This window comes from Poecilia formosa, unplaced genomic scaffold (genome assembly GCF_000485575.1).
Source record: "Poecilia formosa unplaced genomic scaffold, Poecilia_formosa-5.1.2 Scaffold4, whole genome shotgun sequence".
Taxonomy (NCBI): domain Eukaryota; kingdom Metazoa; phylum Chordata; class Actinopteri; order Cyprinodontiformes; family Poeciliidae; genus Poecilia; species Poecilia formosa.
In genome coordinates, this window is record NW_006799943.1 from 216,815 (window position 1) to 232,778 (window position 15,964).

A 15,964-nucleotide genomic window follows, 5' to 3' on the forward strand; every position below is an offset into this window, starting at 1 on the left:
ATTTAAGGATTGTCGGCCGATTCTCCAAACCTCTGTGATCACAGAGCTGATAAAAGTACAACAGGATCGATCGGTTCGTGTGTCCAAAGCAGGATATACAAACCACACGAACAGATTCCAGTCAAGAACATCGCGATTCCAGAAGAAAATCCACAAAACCCCCAACATAGCATACGGGAATTTAGAATAACCAAGCACAGATGACGATGTAGAAGCAATAGTGACAGTTGGTGGAGTCATTTTAAGAGATAAAAGACGAAACAAAAAGAAAAGGCGGTGGATAAAAGACGACGGGAGCAGCTGCTCTATTTGCTGCACTATGATTTGGAGGCGACTATGTTTTTTCATAGTTAACATTTTTAACTGAATAAACAAACATATATAATAACGACCTTTATGATATGTGGAAATAATAAACTTTTCCACATATCATCTCCGATATCCACCAGACTCATTGTTGAGCAATATGTGAGCTGTTTGGGATTCCCCTCTGTTCTTACGTCACCGCGCTTTCTGATTGGCTACCTGTCACTTCAGCAGGTTGTATTCTTGTTCCTAGTCAGGGTAAACCCCACAGGCTGCGATAAAAAGGCCAAGACAACCTAAGTTAGGTATATTCAGTATTCAGGATTTAGCGGGAACACCAACATGCAGAAGCCTTATCTGACGGTTCCACCCCGCACCCCCGGGCCGCAGCAAAATTTTCCAAGTCTTGACCGGTCCGTGGTAATAAAAAGGTTGGGGACCACTGCTTTAATGTTCTCTAACAAAACACTCAAGCCTTCACAGAACGGCTGGACTGATATTGGGATTAAATTACACACAGATTGAATTATTAATCGCTGTGCTAAAGAAAATACTTAATGTTGTTTCGCAGTACTTGAGTTAAGGGGGCTATGTAGATTTTTTGACTTTTTTCTTGTTTTTACAAAAGTACAAGGATTTTTTTAAACATGTAAAAAATATAATCTGCTTTATAATTATACAGGAAAAACTATTTAGTGGTGTCCTATCACAAAATAAGTAAATAAAATAGGTTGTTGAATGTCATAATGTGGGAACGTTTAAGACAGAGGTGTCCAAAGGGTGGCCCAGGGGCCATTTGTCCCCTTGAAATTATTTTTGTTGGGCCCCTGATCCACAAGGCAAGAGTGGTAAAGATTTCACCAACAGTAAAGAAAACAATTTATCACCCAAAAAATGTTTATCCGTTTTCGTTTTAACAAGACAACAGTCTTAAGTCATTTTTATGTTTTGGATCATTAATTATATACAGATTTTATAGAAATGTTTATATTGAGTAGGAAAACTGAGGGGGAAAATCACTATGGACATTTTTTTCCTCATTTTAATTCATTGAATTCTGTGGCGAAAAAGTTTGGACACCTCTGGTTTAAGGGGTGTGAATACTTTTGCAAAGCACGTTAAGAACAAATCCTACGGTACCAATCAGCAGTATTGTGGTCTAGACCACCTAACCCGAGACCAAGACAAGACCAAGACCAGAGTGTAGCGAGACCGAGACAAGACCAAGACTTTTAGGGTCCGAGACCAAGTCAAGACCAAGACTGAGGAAAGTCGAGACCGAGTCAAGACCAAGACCAGCACCCCGCGCTATATGACACAATAAAATGTGAAATATGATCAAAATTGCTTCTCAAACTGATCTGAAAGATCCGTATTCCCATAAAAGACCTAGATATTAAATACTTGATAAATTTTACCAATATTAAAAGCAGAACAAACTATTTGTTCTGCTTTGCTTCCATCTCTGTGCTACAATCCGCGGTGGTCTGATGCTATCCCTAAAAAGATAACGCCCTGGGCCTTTACCTATTTTGCTCATGTCATAAACCACCACTCTCTGTACCATTAAACATAGCAATTAAGGCAATGCCCTGACGGTAAATAATGCTCAACTATGAACACTGACCAAGGAGCACAAGCAAGAAGTAACCATGCACAAGGCGCTCATCGTGACTGTTCTCACCCTCTCTCCCACTACATGAAGCCAGGCAGTCTGACACCATGGCACACATTACAGCTGCCACTTTGAATGAAAACAATCAAAGAGCAATGTGCATGCTCTGCATGCTCTTTCATTCTTGTGTTTTATTTATTTGTTAATTAAAAAAATATCAATGTACATAATTAAATAATGATAGCTGCTGCAGTGTATGCAGAGCATTACAAGAATTTGTTCTTGAAAAGAGTGTTCTATCAGGTCAGCATACGCTGTCAGATCGTCATACGCTTCGAACGTACTCACGGCTATATCTGTCAGACACGTCATTACCATATCATTTTACTTAATTAGCAACATATAATCATGACGTAGATCATCATACACCTTATTAACACTTGTATGGCATCCTGACTTAGTTGTTAAGTAGGTTAATGAGTTTTACACGGGCGTGTGTTATAGTTGACTGAAGCTGCACCTTGCTTTACATACACTTTGAAACCACGACAACGCATGTATTATCTATATAGTTATCATTGAAAACAATTTAATGACTTATTTTCATCATAACCTGTTGCGTATGGTGAACTGACAACTCCTCTGACTGTCGGACTTCTTAATGCGCATGCGCAGGCATGGTACTCACTGCATGTATGCTATTCTGACAGCATACGGTAATCTGATAGAACAACGGTGTTCTGTCAGATCAGCATACGTTGTCAGATAGTCATAGCTTAGCTCAGACATGTATACGCTGTCATTACCATATGATTTTATTTAATCAGCAACATAGAATCATGACGTAGATCATCATACACTGTTATTAACATGTGTATGTCATACTAACTTAGCGGTCAGGTAGGTTAATGAGTTTTACATGGGCATGTGTTGTAGTTGACTGCAGCTGCAGCTAGACTCTGCTTTAAATACACTTTGAAACCACGACAACGCATGTATATCTATCTAGTTATCATATATCATATTATAAAAAATTTAATGACTTATTTTCGTCATAACTTGTTGCCTCTGCTGAACTGACAACTCCACTGACGGTCGGACTTCTTAATGCGCATGCGCGGGCATGGTACTCACTGCATGTATGCTATCCTGACAGCGTATGGCCATCTGATAGAACAACGGCTCTCAGCGACACTCCAGTCCTATCTAATAAGTAAAGAGACGAGCAGATTAATTGTACTGTTCCTGAATGTCGCATCACTATATTACAGACTTTTGGACACAGCATAGTCCCATATATGCGACAAGTCAGTCAACACCTCCGCACAATAATTCAGCACAGTGAGTGACAACTTTTTTACATAACAAATAACGTGTCTCAAAGCTAGCAGTAGGTTCAGCTAGCTTTGCTAACATCACGTCAACGGAGCTTACCTTTCTTTGAGCTACTTTTCTAAATGACGAAAAAAGTTAGACGTTGTCCCCACCGTCTGTGAAAGTGAAGCCTGCTGACTTAGCTGTGGCCATCGGATTTCTTATCATTTATGCAGCGCTATTCCAATACTGACGATTAGACAGACATCGTCTGCCGCTCAGAGAAAACAACTGCGCATGTCTCAGAGCGCCGCGTGCGAGTGAAGGGAGGGGAGGGGAGTAACAGAAACACGTTATTGGTTGGATTTTAATCGGTGTGTTTTGCATCCAGTGAAAACAAAGATGCCAACAAATAAAGTGGATAGTACGCTGTACGTTTAGTGATATTTTCACAGTTGCGGTCTCGACTGGTCTTGAAATAAAATGTCGAGTCCTCAGCGCCCGAGACCGAGACAAGACCGAGACCAAATGCAGTCGAGTCCGAGACGAGACCGAGACCATCAAAAAATGACCGATGACCGACCTGAGTACTACAACACTGCCGATCAGCATGTTGGATCACTAAAATAAACTGTTAATGACCTGCTGGTGTTCAGACTGAGCCATTTTTGTCTGACAGGACAGTGAAAGATAGAAGTTATTGTCACTGACTGATAAAAAGATTAACTCTTTTCGAACTTGTTCACTCAGGGGAAGCAAGAGACTTTCACTGTTAAACTGGGGGAGATAAAGTAGGAATGGGATTGAATTTAAATCAATAAAGATTTAAACAAATTACAAATCTGTTAGCCGTTCAGAACCAGGATTATGAGTGTCCAATAACTGTTTCCTGTCTTGACCGCGAAGATAAACATCCCCTCAGTGTTATTTCTAATGACGTGCAGATTTATAAGATGAGTCATGGGATATCTGCAAGCAAGTGTGCTTGGACAGATAAGATTCTAATGGTTTATATAAGATACATTAAGCAATTCACATGACTAAAACCATAAGCAGTCCCCTCCAGGTTTAACATTGGACTGCAGTAGGTCTGGCCTGACTAATGAATAATTGCTTTATTGCAAACATACATCGTCGTAGGGCCTAATCAATCATCTCTGCGGTTCAGTCCTACAGAAATTGTTTCGTCTTTAAAAAACAAGCTGGAGGAAAATGAGAAAAAACTTCGTTTTTCTCAGGACTTTAATTTTGAGTCCTGCTCTGCGATATTTTCCATAAGTCAAACCTGACAAATTATCTTTTAATGACATCATCTTGTAACAAATCCCCGTCTAAACGAAAGATTGTACACGCTCAAGAGTGTTCTTTGAATTATTTTTATGAAAATTTAGAAATAAGTATGACTGTTGCCTTTCATAATCAAAACTAGAAAGAACAATTTGAATGAAATAAAAGAAAACCATAGGACATGTCAGCCTAAGGATGCAGCTGGGAGTGGCATGCTACATTTAATAACCAAAAATCAGCTGTTCCACTGGAATCACTGCATTAGTTCTGTCACTCTTTCATTTTTTTACAATTTAACAACCCCACATAAAATCTACAGCACAGTCTCTGAATCAAAACAAAGGGGATATTTCAATAATTGTCCAACGAAAAGTCCACAATTAGGCATTCAAAAATAAGGATCCGTGTGCATACAAAAAAAAAAAAAAATCGACGTTGGGGCCCAACAGTCTTTGTTCAAAAAAAGCAATAAAGAAAAATATGGAAACGTCTCACCGGGTCGGCGTTTGTATACCCGGGCGGTCTCCTTCGTCAGGCTTGGAGCGTCCTTCGCCCAAGTCTCTCCAGGTATCGGGTCCAGTCCTTGCCCCGTGTGGCTTTTATCTTGCATCCAGAAGTCTTTTTAATTCCTTCGGCAGTGGATCAAGCTTAGCTTTTCCTCTAACAATCCAGGAAGTATGTTTCTCCAGGCTAATCTCTGGAGCTCCACCGGTCCGACATTCGGCGTCTTCTCACACCGTGCTGCCACACCCACCTCTGTCAAACCCGTGTGTCTCTTTTTTTTTATAAGTTCGGGTAAAAGTTATGACCCAGATATTTTTTACTCCGTGGACTTTTACAAACAAAATATATACATACAAGACATCCTTGTGAATATACCAATACAAAAAAATTATTTGTATTTTATTAATCTATATTTTATTCTCTGTGGTTAATGTTTTTTTTACAGGATACTTTATTTTATTGTGATGTCACAATCTAATCAAATACTTTTCTTCTGTAGTGATTTTACACCACAGATCATAAACAAGCAGAAATGTCTTGAAAATCCTTGAATTAAATGGCTGGGTTTAAATTTAAACCTGAGGTGAAGTAACCCAATATTGCTGGAATCCCATCAGAATCCAACGCTATTCAAGAGGAACAAAGCTCGTAAACACACTTATATGTGGTGAAAGATGAGTGGGTCTCAGATCATTAATAAAAAAAAAACTGTATCTAGAAGACAACCTTAGCACAAATATAAATGTCAGACATCGCCCAGTCAAACAAGGTCTGCGTCAGGTGCGAGGGAAACAGAGCACCTTGATGAAAAATGGCCTACTGGAACAAGATGGAAATGGGCGAGAGGTGAAAACATGGATCTGTTGGAATGCAACTACTCAAGTAACCCTATTCAGAGAGGCTACATGCAAAGAATGCAGAAGGAATGATTAGATCAACATTCGCAGTCAACACTAAATGCCAAACAACTAGTAAGACAGTGTACCAACATCCACACACGGCAACTGCTATCACAACTTGAACAAAATATATACATTGACGAAATACAAACACAAATGCTATGGCAAGGGGGAGCCAGGATGCCAGGTTAGAGGGGAGTTATCTCCAACTCCCCATCCAGAGATTGGGTATGCAGGCACAATAATGAATGAACCATCAAAACTGAACAAGGCAGCAACTGACCTGAGAGATAGAATGAACACCAGGCAACACCGACGCCAATAACAACGGCTGAGTGTAGTACCATCAGAAAGTCTCATTGAAGATGTGAATGCAGCATTGAGAACGATCCCTACCAACACCATAACGGAAACCAATGAGCTGATGTACAGCTCAGCATCAGTGATCCTGGAGATGCTTGGCTATAAGAGCAACCATGAGATCCAATACCCACCATGGAAAAGACGATTAGAGGCTAAAATCAAGGTAACAAGGAGGGAAGTGAGCCAACTGTCAGAGCTCCAAAGAGGTGCGATGAAAAGATCAGTACCCAAAAAGTACAGCCAGATGCCCATGTCTGAAGCCCTCGAAACTGCCAAACAAAGACTCCAAGCCTTAGCCAGCCAGCTAAAGAGATACACGAGAGAGAATGAAGCCAGGAGGATTAACCGGTTCTTCTCCACCCAACCAGCTAAAGTGTACTCTCAATGGCAGGGTAACAACAACAGAGCAGACCCACAAAGGCTGGAGACCAAAAAATACTGGAAAGGCATATGGGAAAGGGAGGCGTCCCACAACAGCAATGCACAATGGCTAATCTCTTTACGAGAAGACCACAGCAACCTCCCTGAGCAAGCCCCGGTAACTATCACAATGGCAGGTGTTGAAGAAAGAGTCTCAGGTATGAAAAACTGGACAGCACCAGGACTTGACATGATCCATGCCTACTGGCTGAAGAAACTCACTGCCCTCCACGAGCGACTGGCAGCTCAAATTAACCAGCTGCTACAAAATGGGACTCACCCTGAATGGTTAACTGAAGGACGCACAATCTTGGTCCAGAAGGATCCCTCAAAGGGGTCAGTCCCATCCAACTACCAGCCAATAACCTGTCTCTCTACAACATGGAAGCTCATGTCAGGCATCATAGCAGCTAAGATAAGCGGGCACATGGATAAATACATGAGCACGGCACAGAAGAGCATCGGCATAAATAGCAGAGGAGCCAAACACCAACTCCTTGTAGACCACACAGTCGCCCGAGACTGCAAAACCTGACACACCAACCTGTGCACGGCTTGGATTGATTATAAGAAAGCCTATAACTCAATGCCACACACTTGGATCATTGAATGCTTAGAGATGTACAACATCAATAGGACTCTAAGAGCCTTCATTGCAAACTCGATGGGGCTGTGGAAAACCACCCTTGAAGCCAACTTCAAACCACTTGCACAAGTGTCCATCAAATGTGGCATATACCAAGGAATCGTGTGCTATCTAACACAACTATGAGGTTTATATATATACCTCATAGTTGTATTAGATAGCACACGATGGTAATTCAATGCTGAATTATAGTCAGAATGATTGAGGTCGACCACTGAATGATCAGAATGATTGTTTCAACCATGAAACAATCATCCAATTCTAGCTAAGGAACAGAAGTTTAAAATGTGTCATTGTTGTTTTGTGGTTGAAATCTAATGAATGAAATGCCGATGTCTGATCAAAGTCTGATCAATGTTCCTTGCACCCCTTCCCCTCTTGCCCTCCTCATCGGAGCTCTGGGTGAGTAGACCTGTCACGATAACAAATTTTGCTGAGCAATTAATTGTCTAAAAAATTATTGCAATAAACGATAATATTGTTTCAAGACCTTTTGACACTGATTTAATGGAAATTACTAATAATGCATGCGATTTCCTGCCATAGATAGATGTACTTTATTTTCAAAAGAACACATAACATTGGAACTAATAAACTAAATAAACAAAACTACCAAAAACAAAAATAAAATGGATTCTCAGTCTCCATGTACGTTATTCAAACGTACTTGAATAAAAACTAAACATAAAGCCAAAGTGGAAATAAATACTGCATTCAACCAAAAGAGTACAGATTATAAAGTCTGTATACTATATTGCCCTTCAGTAATCACTAGATTTAAATAGAGAAGATGGGCACATCCGACTACCTGATACAATAGTTCACATTACACCATTTTTTGCCCCTATTTTTCCCTCAAGACAATCTTAGAACGTTGGCCGTTCTAAGGTTGTCGCTTGCGATTTCGTAACCGTTTATCCTGCAATTTGTGGTATGTTACAGTGGATAGTCGTGGCCGCTCCGAACTAAATCAGGGGTTTTCCCCGACTGGGAGCCTCAACGTAGCCTGTTGAATGTGACAGGTAGCCAATCAGAAAGCGCGGATTCCTCTCCATGTTTTCTGAGGGGAAATTACGAGGGGAATCCCAAATAGCTGACACGGCGCAAACCGAAGTCCAGCAACATCCGAGATGATATATGGAAACAACATTAATGTTTATTCAATATTTCGTGCAAACAATATAGAAATGAAAAGGAGAGGAGTTGGAGCCAAATTGCTACTGCAGTTGATAAACCCGTAAGTTTTCAACTGTTCTTCGTTAACGTGACATAAATAGGTTATAATGATTTTCATTCAGTCAGGAGTTTAAGCTGACACTAGCCACATGCATTGCAGGTAGATTCTAGTAAAGCATTGATTAATGCCTGATTTTAAAATTAGTTAACTGGACTTGTAGCCACTATTTTGTGCCCATGTGGCTGGAGACCACACGATCGAACCTGATCGAACCGTTATACCTAGGATTTCTGTCGGCTAATGTGTGGTCTCTCAGGTTTTGAAAATGGGCTCTCAGGTTTTGAAAATGGGCCGACAATCGGCCGACAACTCGTGTATTGCGCACTGGACATTACACAAATGAGGAAGGGAGGGTCAGTGGAGAGCACCGGAGTTGAGCCTTTTTTCATTCAGTGTCATCAACAGAAAGAAAAAAGGCAGGAAGAGACGATAAAGCCGATAATTAAAATGAGGTCGATAGGTTCAATTTATCGTGTGATTTAAATGATTTATTGTTTATCGCGACAGGCGTGAAAGCATTTTATTACTGAGTGGGGGTTAATCACGTTTTAAATTAAGCACTGTTGAGGATAATGGGTTGTACTCTTGGTACGTGGTACATTTTGTTATTTGTCCATAAAAATTCTTACTGACTGTGCGTGATAAATTGACACAAAAATATCTACAACTTACTACAAGGAGTGGAGCAGTTCACCCCCACTATTTACATGAGTGGGTTGTTCAAAACATACAGCCACTTTGCTGTTGGCTTGTTTGCAAAATATGTTAATTCGATGTTGAATTATGATCACAAAGGTTGAATTTATGGTTAATTTTGACGACTGATGGTGGATAAACCATCAAACAATCATCCAATAATAGCCAATTAACTAATGTTGAAAAGATGTCATTGAATCAATGTTGTTTTGTGGTCGAATTCTAATGATTGAAATGCCAATGTATAATCCAGTGTTTTTCAACGCTGGTCTGCCAGGCACACTACCCTGCAAGTTTTAGGCATTTCCCTTATTCACCACATAATGATTTGATGGCTGATTAACAGGGTTTTGCTGAATTGAAAACATGCAAGTCTGTTTGACTTAAGGACCAGGGTTGGGAAAAACTGATAATTTTGAATCAAAGTATGCTGTTTGTCGCACCCCTACCCCACTCCTCCCCAACTCCTCCTTCTCCTGCCCCCACCCACACACACCTAACGTTTCCCCCTTTACTCCCCCTCTTCTTTCCCCCAACTTTGTAATTCAAAAATGTTTATCATCTTCTAACCGGCGCCTTTCTCACTCTGATTTTTATGTTTTTCAGCTCCTGCTCAGCAGTTTGACCCAAAGCTGAATGTCGAGGACTGCAGGGAAACTGTCAAGAAGTGGCTTCATTACGCGCCAGAATGGGAGGAAGGCATCGCAAGCAACCAAAGTGATGCCAAACTGAGTCAAACTTGGATTACCACAACTTGTACTATTTCCCTGGTTCATACAGTACAAAGCTTAACCTCATGAATACTGTTCTTCATGGACAATAAACTGCTGTTCTAACAGTCAAAAAGGAGTCAAGTATGTTTAAAGAGCTATCCCTGTGGTCTTAAATAAAATGTTATATTCATGCCATGTTGTCATTTGTGTACTTGTCCAGAACAGATGTTCTTCTGTATGAACATCTGTTCATGGGAATCAAATGTTTCATATATTTTATTCGTTTAATCTTTTTTTAAAAAATTCAAAAACCTTATTAGACTCCTGTTTTGTTGTGTTTTATAAATTAGTCTAATTTTAATAATAATGTGAGAAAACCACAACTATTTGTTTATTCTGCCAATAAGATAATGTTAACATGTAATGATTTTTTTAAATTCAGCATGTGGTGAAAGATTTTGCCCTTTATGTTTCAAAGACAGTAAGCCCTCTTAACGTAAGAGAAAACTACTACTTAATAATTAATCATTAGTCAATTGATTAAATGAATGAACTTTATATTAACTGATTAATCAATAACTTGCATCCCTGAACGCTACACAGTTACATCACTCCCAGTGTCTGTTTTTTTTTTTTGTTTTTTTTCCCCAGATGTCATGGGAGGCACACCTTCTAGGTACCTTTCACTTTTTCACCTTTTACATCCATTGAACGCTTTCCAAAACTATGGTGATGAACTCAAAAGAATATAAAGGGGGCCTTTCTATTCTTTTCAGTCAACAGTGATGTTAGACTTGTAAAAATCACATGGATGCAGTTTTTGTCCAGTTTTTCCATCTCATTGCTCAACTATGAACACTGACCTCAACTGAGGCAAGTGAGGCCTGCAATGATGAAGATGTTTTGTGACTTGCTGGATGAGTCGTCGCTGTGAAATTTGGACACGCCTGCCACTCCCAAGAGGTTTCACCACTGCTGCATGTCTTCTGCATTTGTGGATAACAGAGGTTCTCTGGAGTGCCAAAGCTTTAAAAATGGCTTCTTAACCCTTTCCACGATGATAGATGAAACTGACTTTCTTTCTACTTCATGTTGTCAGAAGAATTTTATTCAAGTGATTCTACCAGCCTGGAAGTAATCAGGTTTAGATGTGGATTTAATCCATCTTTTAAACAAATGTGTTTGATCACAAATACGTAATTTACCAAAGTGAAAACTGCTTCTTCACACAAGTTGGTCTGGATAGTTTCTTCCCCCGTAATAAATGAAACTATAAGGGATGCACCGAGATATGTATAAAATTCACTACCATTTCGACACCTTGAAAAAAACATGACTTCACCACTGCTTCAGTTAAACTTCCCACTATGCAGCGCTATCATATGACCAAATAAATGGCACATGACCAGCCTCCTTTATACCTCTCTGAAACAAACACCCACATTAAATAATTACCGGTTATTAAAATTGTCCCAGTTTTATTTATCGGACCAATACCAATATCTTAAAACATAATTAGTATCGGCCGATACCGATCTTAGTCCCGATAAATTATAAAATTAGAAACTGTAACTTAAAAACTGATTGTCTTGTATTTAAATTAGTTTGATAATTTGAAACTTTTAACAAATATGTAAAAATTAAAAAAAGAGAACTGAAGAAATGTGTAAGGGGGCAAATACTTTTTCACAGCATTGTAACATAATCACCTTGTGCAGATTTAATTTACAAAGCTTGAAAGAAGGAAATTTTTATTTTGCTTAAAATGTTATTAATTATAATAATATAATTATAGTATTATTATATCATTACTGGTCAGGATGCCTCCTGGACGCCTCCCTGGTGAGGTGTTCCAGGCACGTCCCACAGGGAGGAGGCCCCGGGGAAGACCCAGGACACGCTGGAGGGACTATGTTTCTCGGTGGGCCTAGGAACGCCTTGGGGTTCCCCCGGAGGAGCTGGAACAAGTGACTGGGGAGAGGGAAGTCTGGGCCTCCCTTCTGAAGCTGCTGCCCCCATGACCCAACCCCAGATGAAGCGGAAGAAAATGAATGGATGGATGTTATTACTATTTAATTAGAAGCTCATAATTGTGACACCTTTAAGTCAGTGCTGTTACTACATAAATCCCATTTTCAGTAACTGAACTGGTTTAATTCAAACAATATTTCCAAGTGTAACAAAAACGTATCTATTTAAATCATAAATCACTTTTCTTGTTCTTTTTCTGTCAACCACTTGCTGTGGCACAACAAATAAAAGCAGTCCAAGAAGTACCAAGTTTTCTCAGGTGGTTAAAAAATATTCACCAGACTGGAGACATAGCAAAACATATATTCATGTGTCAGACAGTGGCTTGATTTGAGGTTGTTTTTTTTTGTTGTTGTTTTTTTTAATAGAAAAAAAAAAAGAACCGTTTTCAGCTTTGAAATGAAAATCTGATACTGCTGTAAATTTCAAGAAAGGCTAATGAAAAGATAATATCACCCACAATGTGGCTCTTTGTGAGAAAAACACGTGTGGGTAACGTGGATGGAACCTACCCGAGTCCTGGTTAGACTTGGATTCGGAGAGGCTGACTGCAGAGGCATCCCGTGACTGATCGATCATGCCGATGTTCACTTTGTGCTTGTAGGGATCCAGAGCGCCGAGCAGACCCAGGACTCGGATGGCCTGTAGGGACACATAGCAACCTTCTGGTGAATCACACTGGCCACTTCTGTGCCAGAATACTAGAACAGCAGGTTTCTGAACATTAACCTTGAACCTTGCACTTGAGATATATAAAAAAAACAAACTTTGTAAATATATTCTACACAAAATATATCAAGTGCCACAGGTTTAGCTTCATGCAGTTTAAATTCAGTTAAAAAAATATCCTACGGGACTTCCGGTGGACGCGGAGCAAGATGGCAGCATAAGTCCGAGCTCCCTTGACGAAGTAACAAAAAACCTCCCTAATCCAAGGAAATTAGTCAAAATACAATTTTAACCAGACACGAAATGAGTGGAGGACGTAAGCAGAGAAGCATAAGGAAGAAAATGGCAGAAGAACACGACCCCGACGTTGAGCAAATGGAAGAAGAAAGCGGCGACTCGAATCAGCTACAGGCCGTGTTGGAGGGGCTACATAATATCACGGCGGAAATCCGAGACTTTAAAAAGGAGGTGAAGGAGAATCTCATAAAATTCAAAGACGAGTTCAAAGAGGAGGTGAAGCGAGAATTTATGGGCTTTAAAGAAGAAATTAAGAAAAAAGTCGCGCAGAATGATGCGGAAATACAGAAACAACAGGAGGACATGACTGAGGCGCAGGGCCGCATAGCAGCGCTGGAAGAGTGCAACACGGAAGCGAAGGACGCCATTCTGAACCTTTTAAAACAGCAGAGAAAACTACAAGAGAAGCTAACGGAATTGGAAGGACACGGCAGGCGCTGCAACATGAGAATTTACAACGTGGCTGAAAAAGACGGCGAATTAATTCAAGAAATGGTGGAGAAGCTACTACACCGTGAGCTAGCCCTACCGGCCGGAACCGAGTTGCAGATCCAGCGGGCTCATAGAAGCCTCGGAAAGAAACCTCCACCCGAAGCTAATCCCAGGTCCATAGTGGTTAACTTTCTTAAATACAAAACCAAAGAAGAAATCCTGACAAAAGCATGGAAAAAGAAAATCCAAGTCGAGGGGAAGCGGATATTTTTCGACCATGACTACCCCACCGAGGTAATAGAAAAACGCAAATCCTACTCCGAGATTAAAAAGGCTCTGAAAGACCGAAAGATCCGCTTCCAGACGCCAATGACTAAAATACGGATTCACTGGTCGGATGGGATCAAGATTTACAACAACGCGGAGGAAGCTGCAATAGACATGAGGAGACGAGGGCTGGAGATGAAGAACAAGAACGACACCGGACCTTCGACCGAGGAGAGGATCCAGACGGCGGTACCCTGGCAGCGGATCGGGAAGAAGCATGGGACGGACGACGGGACCTCCGCTACGGGCTCTGGTCAGAACGCGAGTAGCCGAGCGAAGGAACGGCTGCAGGAGTTTCAAAGAGGAGGACATTGAGGGCGCGGAGGTAACGGGGGCATAAATTGCTCATTAAAGGAGGGGGATGGAAGAGACTATAGTCTTCTCTAAAGTTTGACTAAATGACGACTGGGAGATTCACCAAACAAGGGACTGTTGGACTCGCCTGGCAGGTCGGGGAAACCCAACACAGGTTTGCCTAAAACCACTAGCGGGGGGGCCCTCTTCATAAAAGGATACCCCCCTCCCTTTCCAGCAGGGGGACAGGGCCTCTTGGGAATATGGCCCAGATTTAGTCGGGAGTTCAGATTTTTTGTTAGTTTAGTTCTTGTTCAAGTGGAGAGGCAGAGATTCAAACCAAGATATACAAACAATGTCTAAGGTTATAACTGTGGTATCACTGAATGTCAATGGTTTAAATAATATCAAAAAGAGAGATAAGGTCCTAAATAAATTTAGAAAAGAAAAAGTACAAGTTATACTCTTACAGGAGACACATCTAACAAAAAAAGGACATGGAAAGTACAAAAAATTAGGGTATGGAAACTCATTTTCCTCCTCATTTGGAGAAAGGCATAAACGAGGAGTTATGACATTGATCTCAAATAGTGTAAAGTTTGAATTGTTGGAGGAAATTAGGGATAAAGAAGGAAGATACTTAATGATAAAGGGCAAATTGGAAAACCAGTTAATCACAATACTCAATGTATATGCCCCTCCAGAAAGCGGCAAAGTACTCTTTAAGAAAATATTTGATCTCATTAACTTGGAAGCAGAGGGAATATTGATATGTAGCGGGGACTTTAATGCTGTGTTAAATTATAAGATGGATACTACAAGCAACAATAATAGTAAAAAACAAATCAGTAGGTACATGAACACCATGATGTCAGAAATGGCAATTGTAGATGTGTGGAGAGAATTTCACCCCTTAGATCAAGATTATACTCATTATTCAATACCACATGGTGTTTATTCCAGAATTGACTATATACTAATGAATAAGAGAGAACTACACAGAGTGAAAGAGTGTAGGATTGGAGTTTCAGACGTTTCAGATCATAACGCAATCTATCTTAAGATCCATCTGGACAGCAAAAAGAACAATACTTTATGGAGACTAAATGAAGGAATATTAAATAACAAGGGTCTAGTTGGTGAAGTAAAAGAGGAGATAATCCGATATAAAGAGGAAAATGATAATGGTGAAGTAAATCCAGTAATTCTTTGGGATGCCCTGAAGGCGGTAATACGGGGGAAAATGATTTCTTACACAGCTTTTATGAAAAAAGCAAGATTAGAAACGTACAATAAACAAATAAGGAAGCTAAGAGATTTAGAACAACAACATAAACAAACAAATGACCTAGACGTATTTAATCTGATTAAAGAAACCAGGAAAGAAATGGAGGAGAGTTTATGGGAGGAGGTAGAAAAGAAGGCTAGATTTACTAAACAAACGTACTATGAGGGGGGACCGAAAGCTACAAAAAATTTGGCTAGGCGCATTAAGAAACAACAAACACTAGGTAGCATACATAAAATAAGAGATCCACTATCTAATACAATTTTATATAAACAGGAAGAAATACAAAGAACATTTGAGCAATACTACGAAAATCTATATGCACAACCACCATCGGCAGGGGAAGAGGATTTGAGTAATTTTCTGGAAAAATTGGACTTACCAGCAATAGGCACAAAACAAAATGCGACACTGACTTCTCAAATTACAGAGGAAGAGATTATAAAGGCAATCGGCAGGACTAAAACAGGAAAGTCACCAGGGTCAGATGGTTTAGGGGCTTCTTTTTATAAAACCTTCAAAGAAGAATTAACACCACTGTTATATGACTCGTTTAACTATAGTCTCAGGACTGGCAAGATGCCTCCTTCTTGGAAGGAAGCCATTATTTCCGTAATCCCAAAGGA

At 40.1% G+C, this 15,964-nt stretch overlaps 1 protein-coding gene across 2 annotated transcripts in view; it reads right to left on the reverse strand.

Moving 5' to 3' along the window:
* mtor (mechanistic target of rapamycin kinase) overlaps positions 1–15,964 on the reverse strand; it is a 196,556-nt gene that overhangs the window by 129,548 nt on the left and 51,044 nt on the right. For both annotated transcript variants that reach the window (XM_007558375.2, XM_007558366.2), the window contains exon 18: positions 12,544–12,673. In XM_007558375.2, the coding sequence (XP_007558437.1) occupies positions 12,544–12,673 (130 nt within the window). The remainder of the gene's footprint in view (positions 1–12,543; positions 12,674–15,964) is intronic.